Source organism: Lycium ferocissimum, unplaced genomic scaffold (assembly GCF_029784015.1).
Source record: "Lycium ferocissimum isolate CSIRO_LF1 unplaced genomic scaffold, AGI_CSIRO_Lferr_CH_V1 ctg11, whole genome shotgun sequence".
NCBI classification, from domain to species: domain Eukaryota; kingdom Viridiplantae; phylum Streptophyta; class Magnoliopsida; order Solanales; family Solanaceae; genus Lycium; species Lycium ferocissimum.
Genome location: NW_026713599.1, coordinates 132,563 through 144,885, shown reverse-complemented (window position 1 = coordinate 144,885; position 12,323 = coordinate 132,563). Strand labels below are relative to the sequence as shown.

The 12,323-nt window shown below is 33.0% G+C and overlaps 1 protein-coding gene across 1 annotated transcript; it reads right to left on the bottom strand.

The window, feature by feature from the left end:
- Positions 1 to 3,421: 3,421 nt before the first annotated feature.
- On the bottom strand, positions 3,422 to 6,008 carry LOC132041638 (patatin-like protein 3). Its single transcript, XM_059432340.1, has 2 exons — positions 4,948 to 6,008; positions 3,422 to 4,173 (listed from the first exon to the last, which is right to left on the bottom strand). The coding sequence occupies exons 1-2, from the start codon at positions 5,878 to 5,880 to the stop codon at positions 3,799 to 3,801; spliced, it is 1,308 nt and encodes a 435-aa protein (XP_059288323.1). The 5' UTR covers positions 5,881 to 6,008; the 3' UTR covers positions 3,422 to 3,798.
- Positions 6,009 to 12,323: the final 6,315 nt, after the last annotated feature.

Here is a 12,323-nt window from a genome sequence, read left to right as displayed (position 1 = left end):
ATGAACAAGATTTGATCCCAAACAAACTCGGAATACCACTTATTACTTTCCCAACTGAACTAGGAATACAACTTAACAATTTCCCAAAACAAACTAAGCATACAATTTATTAATTTCCCAAAACAAATTAGGAACTTATTATTTTCTGGTGCTCGTGTTCCTCTAAGGAACTCAAAGAAATCTCAACATTGTTTTTGTTTAATTTGTTCTTCAGCGTTAATTATCGATCAAAGGAGCAATTAGTAGCTCGCATACTCATTCTTCTCCGGATAATTATCATGACAACTATCCACTTTTGTAACAAGCTTATCGGCGTATCCATTGAATTCCAAGGGAACACTATGATCATTCTTATAGTAGACGACGCCGCACATCAATTGATCATATGTCCTCTCCGACTCGTCTACTTAATGATGAGCCCTACCTTTCACAGCGTCAAGGCACAATAACTCCACACAATTGTCAATCTGTGGCGTCCACTGGTGTTATATATATAATTAACTTAGTGATTTAGTGGATAGGCTCTTAAGGCCAAATGTAACAGACAATCTGCAAGGCAGGTCCTCGCAAAATTGGCACAATCCGCCACAGTATTCTCAGTCTAAGTGAACTGAATGATGATATTATAATGATTGAGTTGATTAGATTAATGATTGAGAATCGGTCCTCTTTGGCTCGTCTACTAGATGATGATATTGAGCATCATTATAAGACTGCCTCTATTTGACTCTCTGGATGATGATCAAGAGGAGCAAGAGGAGGTTACTATAATGGGGTATTTTAAAACAAGAACTCATCATGTCGTTGCACCTAAAGATGGAGTAAACAATAACACAGAAACTGAAAAAGTTATAGATAGAGAATCTGCAGAGATTTGTGCCATATGTCAAGCGGAATTTGAGCATGAAGACACCATTGGGACACTTCAGTGCGGACACGAATATCATGCAGACTGCATCAAACAGTGGTTGCTAAGGAAAAAAAATTGGCCCATGTGTCGAACTTCAATTTTGCCATTCACATCAACTTGATAATCATGTAGAAGCCAAAAACATATTAAAATGACATGATTATCAAGTTGATGTGAATGGCAAAACTGAAGCTCGACACATGGGACAATTTTTTTCCCTTAGCAACCACTATTTGATGCAGTCTGCATGATATTCGTGTCCGCACTGAAGTGTCCCAATGGTCTCTTCATGCTCAAATTCCGCTTGACATATGACACAAATCTTTGCAGATTCTCTATCTATAACTTTTTCAGTTTCTGTGTTATTGTTTACACCATCTTTAGGTGCAACAACATGATGAGTTCTTGTTTTAAAATACCCCATTATAGTATCCTCCTCTTGCTCCTCTTGATCATTATCCAGAGAGTCAAAATTAGAGAGGTAATCTGATAATGATGGTCAATCATTCCATCAAACTTAATATCACCATCTAGTTGACAAGCCGAAGAGGACCGTTTATTAGTCATTAATAAAATCAACTCAATCATTCTACTATCATCATTTAGTTCACTTGGACTGAGAATAATGTGGAGGATTGTGCCAATTTTGAGAGGACCGGCCTTGTATATTGTCTGTTACATTTGGCCTTAAGAGCCTATACACTGAATCACTATCACTCATGCTAATTATATATATATAACACCAGTAGACGTCACAGATTGATAATTGCGTAGAGTAATTATGTCTTGAAAGGTAGGGCTTATCATTAAGTAGACGAGCCGGAGAGGACAGATGATCAACTGATGTGTGACGTCATCTACCAGAAGAATGATCATAGGGGCCATTGGAATTCGATGGATACGCCGATAGGCTTGTTACAAACATGGATAATTGTCATGATAATTATCCGTAGAAGAATGACTATGCGAGCTACTCATTGTTCCTTCGACCGATCAATTACATTGAAGAACAAATTAAACAAAAACAATATTGGGATTTCTTTGAGTTCTTTAAAGGAACACGAGTACCAGAAAACACTTTATAATAAGTTCTAGATACAATGAACTTATATATAGAGATAGTCTGTCATATTTTCTAGTGGATTTGGGAAATTAATAAATTGTATTCCTAGTGTGTTTTGGGAACTTAATAAATTGTATTCCTAGTTTGTTTTGAAAATTATTAAGTTGTATTCTTAGTTCAGTTGGAAAAGTAATAATTTGTATTCCAAATTTGTTTTGGAATTGGATTTTGTTCATATGGTTGTTAGTTTCATTTATGATATTATTTTTTGAATGAGTTTCAATCTTATAAACCTTTTTGTATTTGGAAACTTGCACGGAACGAAAGTAAAAGGAAATACATTAATTCTATATCCTTGTTTAATTTGACCAAAAATGCAAAACGTAAAAGAATTATAGTTGGAGAAGGAGAGGGAATATAACTAATTTCCTTTAAATTTTCTCTGCTTTTGGTAGAGAATGAAATATAAAGTTAAATAGGTCTATTTATTTTTCAATATAAAGTTACTTCTAATTATTTAAATAAGTAATTTGTTTATTTTTAAAAGTTTTTTGTCAACTGAAGTTCACAGAAGGTAGTTTCACATATCAGCGGTTTATTGTATTTGACAAAAATATCTGCAAAATACTTTTATAGTATTATAGAAGCAATTTTTTTGGCCGACTGAGAAGCAATTTGTGATTAGATAATCTTTGCTAAAGCGTTTCGTAGCACCAAATTACGAGAAAATACAAGTAAAGATCAACTATATTAATATATTAATTTTTTTAGTATTATTTTCTATGAGAGAGTTTAACTGAGTTTTTTTTTTTCATTTGATTAAAATGTAAAATAAAACCACATATTATTAGAGAGAAGGAGATTGTTTACAATGACGTTGGTCATAGATGGTAATTACAATACTTTGGTAATTGTATTTTGTCCGGGAGAAAAAATACAATCTTACTTTTTTACTTCTACTTTCCGCTTCACCTAGAAGTATGAGACAATTAGTCAAAAGTGTCATGACATTAAATTAATCATGATCAGTGCCATTATCATGTTAAACTTATGGGTACATAGTAAGACATAATTAACGTTATATATAGTAAGACATAATTAACGTTAATAATAATAAAGTACCACACTCCAATTTATTACTGGGCAAACCTCCTTCAAAATCTTATGCTCCAAAGATGTCTAATTTGAGTGTATACTTTCTAATGATAATTCTCTAGTGAGTCATAACTTTTTGTTCAAAGATATGACATGAAGATTATAATGTTGCTCCTTGCTCTCTTTAAATTCATCAACTACGATGTCCTGTGTTTTTATGTGAAACTTTTAAGGGAGTAAAAATTAGGGAAAATATATAAGTTTGCCTCTTAAATTTATATCGAAAAGTCATAGTCAATTATCTGGTATAAATTATCATAAATGAAATAATTTGATCTAGCAAGTCCATCTCATGTCTCAAATGAGCAATCCATTCATATTACTGAAACCATATACATATAAACATTGATTCATTCCTAAATATACATTGCAACTACAAATCAATCCAAGAATTGGAACAAAAAATTAAAAAAAAAAAAAATCAAAGAGGAGAAACAAAAAAAAAATTGTTGGACTTTTTTAGCAGCTCAGCTCGATCAAACTCACACGCCTTAGTTAATCACGAGTGGCTTCACGCTCATATTTCAAGTCTACTTTAGCTCAACTCGAACTCAACTCAACTAAACTCAACTCGCGATTGCCTATCCTACTAATTACCAGTCTTTTTCTTTTTTAGACCAGTTTGCACACACCTCAACTATTTCACCTGAAACTTGCTGATTCTTCTAAGTTAACACGACGAAACAGAGGACAAAGTTGTCGCCGATGATGTCCTAGGGGATGGTGATGCATGTTTCAAAATCAAGGGGGGCAAAATGCTAGTTTTTCTCCTTTCTTGTTCTTTGATCAATTCACTTGCAACTATCTTCAACTTGTCCAAATTTGAATTCTCAACCAGTTTCTTCCCTTGAAATAACACACATTCAACATTCTTTTGACCCAACATCTCCTCAGCAATTACCACCATTTTCTTCGTTCTTTCACTTTTGTTCTTGTTTTCCTCTTTAATCATTTGGTATTTTTTCCCAACAATACCATTTCCTTGAATTCTTACATAGTTATTGTTCCTTGTTTGTCCAAATGCCATTGATACAGCTTGATCAACCTGCATTTATTGGATATAAAAGACATTAATCTTTGTCCATATATGGAATGTCATGTCAACAAAAAAAAACAATTAAAATATTATCCAAAGATTCCAAATTAAAGTTCCTAGTTCAATAATAATACTCTATATAGTTAGGTGACTCAACCTTCATTACCACTATTAAAATAAATAGACCTTGTTGGAACATTTAATGCGTACTACTTTTTCTTGAATGGCACTAAATAAATTAGGTCCCATGCCAAAAAGAAAGGGTTCTTATTAAATAAATCTCATTAAATCCAAGTACCAACTACTCTAATTAGGAATCAATTATTACTATTCCTTCAATCAATCTCAAATTAAAATACAATACTACAACAAGGTGATTTTATTATATATTTACCCGGCCTATTTACCCGCATCGATCATGCATCCACTAATTTGGTAAAACCACCTAATGGGAGAAAATTTTTACCATTTAAATTATACCTTAATCTTAAGCAAATTGAAGTCAGCTATATAATTTTTTTTCTAATTATGTTAATTTGTTTTCTTATACTAGTACGGTCTAACCTCTAATTACCGTTCGTTATAACAACATTTCATTGTAGCGGTCTAATTTTCTTCGAAATCGATTTTTCAGTATTTATATTTTAGCAATCTGAAATTCTTGGATAAACGCTGCCATTATAGAGAGGTTTGAGTGTATTATTTTTTTTAGTGGACTATAAAAATCCTAGAAAATATGTGGACCATATTAAAAATTATTTTGCATGAACTGAGAGTACATACCATGTCGGCAGTTCCATCTCCGGCAATCTTAACAAATGTCGCCGGTGATGACGTCATGTTTCCGGTACCGGAATCCGAGTCACCATTTCCCAAAGAAACAACCAATAAATCTTCAACTCCATTAGCAAATGGAAACTCTTGTTTATTATTAAGAACATGTGTAATCGCAGCAGCCGTTGGATTAGTCATAGCAATTCCACCACCAACGGCTGTGATCTTAGTACGACCATCAACAGACTGCAAATCAACCGCACGATCAGCCATCGTAGCACCACATACATCCGCCATCGTGAAATCACAACCGTCCATTTCCCATGCATCAGCACGTGAAAAAACAAATGGTGCACCCGTTTTAAGATCATAACATGGTATTAAAACAGCTTTTAACGTATCTTTTAACGTTAAATCACCAAACACTTTCTTAAACACTTTTGCTGGTCGGTAAACATGTCGGAAAATACCAGTCTTGGAACTCCGGGAAATTTTCCGACCATTCTCAATAATAAATTCTAAAGCTTGTTTTGTAGTAAACAAAGGAACCCCATCATTGCCACGTGTAAATAAAAGTCCGGCAAGTATACCACCGGTACCGGAACCGGCAACAACATCGAAAAAATCAGCAATATGGGCATCTGGTTTTCCTGTTTTTTGACGAAGGGTAGTTTCCAAATGAGTCAAAGATTTTGCTGCTAAGACACCATCAGTTGACCCACTAGCATCAATTGAGAGAATTCTGACTTTTCCAGTGTTGACTTTTTTGTTTTCAGTGAACGGAGTTGATAAATTGGTCTCTTTTTTGGTGACGGTGTTTTTTGTGTCATCATAACCAAAGAGGAATTTGTTTTCAAGAATTGAGAAGATTTCGTATGTGAGTCTATCAATTTCCATGTTGGAATCAAGCATTGAAATTGTATTAACTGAAGGAGTTGCCATTTCTTGATTTTTATGGGTGTTATAAAAATTGTGTCTTTGAGCTAAATTGAGGAAGTTTTTTTTGCAAATTTAGAAAGATTGTTGTGAATAGAGAAAATTTGGGAAGAGAAGAATGAGGAATAGAGTAGATATACAAGTGTATATATAGAGATATAGAGAAATGTAAGCGTGGGGGTGTGTGGGGTAGAGTTTTTTTTTTTGGGGGGACGGGCGGGGGGGCGGGGTGTAGAGGGGTACTTATGAGTATTGAAGAACATTCCTAGAGAGTAGTGGCTAGGAGATTAAAAATTGGAATTTGGGGTTAAATTTGAAAGAAAAGATAGTGAAAAAAGGAATTTGGCGGCGAAATGTTTTGAGATTAAAGAAAGGCTTTTTTGATTCCATTACTTTTAAACTAATATTAGTGTTGTTTGAATAATAGTAGTGGTATGGACCATGTGTAACGTTTGGTTTGGTATACGGTAACTTTTTCCATACTTCAATTCAAATTTTCCCAACTTCTTTGCTGGACTTTTGTGAAATAAAGATAGAATAATATAGTGATCAACAAATCACAACCCGAATAATAATATGGAAAAATGTTCAACTTCGACTCTACAACAACAACATCATACTCTGTATAGTCCCACAACTGGAGTCTGAAGAAGATAAGATGCAGGAGCGAATTTAGGTAAGAAAAATGGATCACGTGAACACGTGGTCACCCTACTAAACTCAGTAAATTATGTATATAATTCTTAAACTATATCTAATATTAATTGAAGGAACACATAGTCAAACAAAATTGAGTGGAGCATTAGTTAAGTGCTGGATTTAACCCCTTAAGGTCGCGGGATCGAATCCAATTAAATGCAATTTTGTTTCTTCTTTTTAAAAAAATAAATATAAATATATATATATATATATATATATAATTTTTTATTATTATTTATGCCTTGCAGTATCACTTGAGATATATCGTCTAGTTCATTATTTTTATGTATTAATGATGAATAATATCCTAAACTTTAGTTTATATACACTAACTATGATGAATTGGGTCCTAAATAAGTAAATTTAATTATTAATTTTAATTTTTTTAAGATATTCTTTTGAAAAAAATTATATTTTTATAAGGTTATTAAATATATAAGCGAAATTATATCTCCGGCTAAAATGACTATAGAGGTCAATTTCCCACAGTTGAGTGACTTTTGGAAGACAAAATAAAGCTGAGTGATTATAGAGGTCGTTTAGCCAAAGTTGAATGATCTTTGAAAGACAAAACAAAGTTGAGTGATCTTTGAAAGACAAAACAAAGTTGAGTGACTGTGATGGCCAATTACCCAAAGTTGAGTGATCATATAAGCTTTAAACTCAAAACTGAGACTATTTTTTTTGTCCTAAATACGGGGATAAGATTAGACTTAAAAGTATAATGAATATCAAAGTTGTCTTCTTATTTGATTCCCCCCCCCCCCTCCCCCCAAACTCCCGCAACCCCACCCCACCCTAAACTCACAAATTCTGCTGGGATAAGCTTTAAACTTTAAACTAAAATTGGAGTGATTTATGCTTTCTACAAAACTCACACTCATAGTTAATACCTTCTGCCTAAATTTGAAAGTTTGAATGTAATGTACTTCAATTACACTCATAATTATTGGAAAAAAATGTCGTCGTTTTAAGATCTTTAATCATAACTTTCTAAAAGTTCTATCTTCTGCTGTCTGGTGAAGTTTTGGAGGCAGGGAATTTTTTGACTAAATTTTGATCTAAAAAAATGACAAGTTTGTTATTTTAACCTTCTTTGAACTTTACACGTACTTGTTTCAAACAACACAGATATAAAGAAATGGTTGGCTGCAAGTCAAATTGAAATAAAGCATTACACTTTTTCTAAGAAGAATAATGGAATTCATTACGTTGGTCAACACTACTAATATTTGGTGTAATTTTAGGCAAACATCGATTCTTTAAAATTTTATGAAATGAAATTTCAACTTTCAAAATTGCATAAAAATGTATTATGCTTGTTTATATCATAATTTTCATGCCTTAAGCTATGTGGAAAATTTCAAATTCGTAATAAAAGAAACTGTTCGAGTCACCAAAAGTAAATTTAATATTTTCAAGTAAATGAGAAAAGAGATATAGTAGTAGTAATTTTCACATCCCAATGGGTCAAAGGTTAAAAGACGAATAGAAATGAAATGATTCAAGATGTTAGCAAGACTGGTAATTTACCTTGGATAATTTTACTAATTTCTAGAAAGTAAAAGTAAATAAATAAAAAGAAGGGTGAAAAAACAGACTAGTCAATGCAAAATCTAGTGGTAGGGACTTGTAAAGATGTTGTGGGTCGTGGCAAGCTGCAAACATTTTCCATCTTTCGCTTTTCACCCGATATTCCGTACGCATTTTGGTAACTCAAATATATTTTAGAAATTCTGATTTTAAGCGTAAAATGATTCTGTTAAATTGTTTATGTTCAAACTTTGAACCCGAAATATTTAGTTAATCACAGGAGTACACCGACTGAGGTAGAATATAATGTACGAATTCACATAAATTCAGTAACTTTTAGTTAATCCTGTACATTATCTATTAAATATATATTTTTAAGTTTTTAACTATAAATTCAGTTACTATTAATTTGAGACTATCATAGAAATTCGAGCCCGGAATTTTTTTAATCCAAAAAATAACGTTTGGAACCAAACTAACCCTTAAAAAAAAAAAAAAAAAAAAAAAAAACTAGGCTTCGCACGGAATGCGTGCGTGAAAGGGCTAAAAGTGTACATTTACACTTTGGTCCTTTAAAGCACGAATACGTCGTGAAAATCCTCTTTTCCCCGACCCCAATCTTTGTTCTTTGGAAATCAAACTCAAAATTAAGTTTTTTTTCGTACTTTAACCGAAGATTAGTCACGTTTCAAAACAATGGAATATAAATATTTTATATAGAACTTAATTTTTTTTTTAGCGTAAAATAATGTCGGCTCATTACATCAAGTATACATATATGTTTGGATTGTCGTTTTAGGAGTTGTAAAGTGCTTCGAAGTAAGTATGGAAACTTGTTATCTTTAAGTTTTTTTTGTACTTTGACCGAAGATTAGTCACGTTTCAAAATGTCGGAATATAAATACTTTATATAGAACTTAATATTTTTTTTAGCGTACAATAATAGCGGCTCATTACATCAAGTATACATATACATTTGGATCGTCGTTTTAGGGGTTGTAAAGTACTCCAAAGTAAGTTTGGGATGCATGGGGTGTAAATACACTTGTATTGCGCATTAAAATGTTGCGCAATATGAATTAATGTCTAATAAAACGGTCAAATAATGCAAAGATTATATTGTGAAATCTGTCCTTTATATGTCATAAAAAAGCTAAAATTGGCATGCATGATGTATTGTCAAATCAAGCACGGGTGTCATAAAAAAACTGAAATTGGCATGCATTATGTGTTGTCAAATCGGTCATTTATGTGTGATAAAAAAGGCTTTGTAATTTTCAACCATGATGTGTTGTCAAATCATGTTATATTGCGCGCGTTGAAATGTTGCGCATTATGAATTAAATTCAAATAAAACGGTAAAAAAATGCGATTATATATAACATGATTGACAAACAACTAGTATTCACTTTAAAACAAGTTATCATGACATTCTACACCCAATTTGGCAATCTTGATTCTGTTACATGTTTTACCCCAACAAGCATATTCGAAGCAATGGGTAGGACATGCGAACTAGATGATGATGATTTTCATTACTCAAATAACCCTAACAAAAGATTCAGTCAAGAATACAATAAAACAATGAGAGAGCAATGGAATTGGCGTGTTAGGGAGGCTGAAGCACTGGAGCAAAAGTTAGCTTCAGTAGGGCTTAAACGCCCAAAAAAGCGTGTTATGTCAATGCCTCGTGGAACTCCACAAGAGTTTAATTTTGCTCTTAATCGCTTTCGCGAAGAGAACAATTGGATACAAATACGTTACCATAGGGTAGAATATGGTGTACAATCTAACACGAGATTTAGATCCAAGTGGGATTCGGACTGTGAAATGTCTGATGAAGATTAATATTCTTCTTATAATAAGGTAAGCAGGTAGGGTCATAAAGACCTCCCCCCCCCCCCCCCTCCCTTGGGGTTTGCAACTATATAAGTAGCCCTTTCTTTTGTTATTAGACTACAACGTATTTAATGTCGAGTAGTAGAAACACAGCTTGGTCTTTACTCATTCCAAAAGAACCAAATAGCAGTGATGATGGGAGTTCAAATCATAGCAGTTTTTCAAGTGATTTCAAACTAGATGAATTGAATCCTCACCTTCTTATAAAGCGTAATGATGATTTCTGCAATATGAAATATTCAGATCCGTAAGAATATTATTGCGGGTTACGTCGAGAATGGTCACATCGGCTTGCCGAATCAGAACGTCTTGTTCGTGACTTGAAAAATCTCAACGCTCCAATCCCAACAAGGTACTCAATAACCATGCCTCGAGTAGGTCCAGAAACTTGTGAGTTAGCCGTACAAAGGATTAGAAAAGAAAACAAACGAATGCTGGCAAGACGTTGTAGATTTTACATGCTAAAGTTGGTGGAAGAACAAGCATCTTCAACCGGCAGAGAACTAACATCTCCTGGAAAAAAATGTGTGTTAAGAGACCGCCAATATCATTCTGGGGACGATATTGAAGACTTCTATTCTGATGACGATTAGGGTCTATTTAGGCTCACTGTCTGAGATTATGGGTCATTTAAGTTTCGGACTAAGGCTGTTAATTTGTATTTTTATTTTATGATGAATTAGTTTGGCATGTTTTTAATTTGCTTCTATTGTTAAAGTCTATTATTAATTTATATAAGCACCTTAGAGTTATAGTACATAAAAAGTTCAACAATTGACAATTTAACAAAGAAACACAAATAAATTATTACATAAAGGGTGCGGATTACATTATAGGAGAAAAGGTACAACTAGTAAAAAACATAATTCATATAAATATTAAACTTAATAGACAAAATACATTTAAATAATAAACAACAACAAGCTAGCACAAATAATCTTTCACAATTTAAGTTTTTCTTTCAAAGCTATTTTCTCGTGTTGAGCGTTTCTAAGGTTAGCCTTGAGCAAAATTTTTTTTTTTTGGGAACCAGTGAGCAAGACCTCCAAAAGTTTAATTTTTTCTTCAGCTTCCACAAGCTTAAATTGATAGTCCAACTTGGCGGTATCTCTAGAGATACGTGAAGTCGCGGTATCTCTATCAAAAAATGAATTTTTAAATTTCACCGCCACCGTTTATCCACGTGAATGCTATCTTCCCACCAAAAGTGTTTGCAACCGCCTATATCCTATAAACATTACAAGAAAATCAGTTTTTTAAAGTAAAATATGTGGACAGCGTGAAAAAAAAAAACACTAAAAAATGTAAAAACACTTACTTCGGGCACTTTACAACGCCAAAAACAGCGATCCGGATTATCTTGGGTCCTTGATGTTTTTAGTTTACAGTAATAACCGCATCCACAAATATCGGGTTGTATAGCAAACTTTGAAGTTTCGGAACTTTGAGACATGTTTTTGGGAGTTCAAAAGTATGTTGAAAGGGTGAAAATAGAGGAAATGAAAAGAGAAGAGTATGCTGGAAACGGGAGGCTTAATTGGGTTTTATTTACGCCTTTCACGCACTGAGTTACGTCGCGCGCGTTCTAATTTAGTTCTTTTTTTTAATGAGTTAGTTTGATTCCAAACGTTATTTTTTGGGTTAAAAAAATTCCGAACTCTAAAAATTCACACACTTCACATCTTGGATATTCGTCTCTGAATAGTGGAATACTTATCAATCCTCTGTAACTTTTGAAGGCGACTTAACGTTTTTAGTACTTGGTCTTCGTCACTCTCTTTTTTTTTTTTTTTTAGTTTTATCTAGTGAATCTTTTACTAGGACTTAGACTTACTATGTCCTTCTTTTTAAAATAAAAAATTGTCTGGATCTTAGTTGTACGGTTCATGTACCGACAGGTGAATCTATATATATATATCCCTATAACCCTATTACTGCTCTACACATATATTCTGTCGATTGGTAGTACTATACGTACCTTTATTTTTATTTTTTATTTTTATTCTGTAGTTGTACAGCTAGCTAAGGTAAAGTAAAATCAGTCAAGATTCGAGCTTATTTCATTAAATGTATTTGATATTTTCCCAACAATAATGTACATCTCCACGAATATAAATGCCCTAGGACCCCTGCAATTAATTATAACCACCAGATATTGTACTTCGGGATTATTTCACTAGCAACTTCTATTTCAAAGGAAAAGAAAATTGATTTTGACATTCCGTATGGAATTTGTAGAATTTGTTTTTATATTTAAAGGTTTCTCGTTTTGTTGATTTCGATTGGTTTGGAAAGAGATGGATCGTATTGATGTGGAG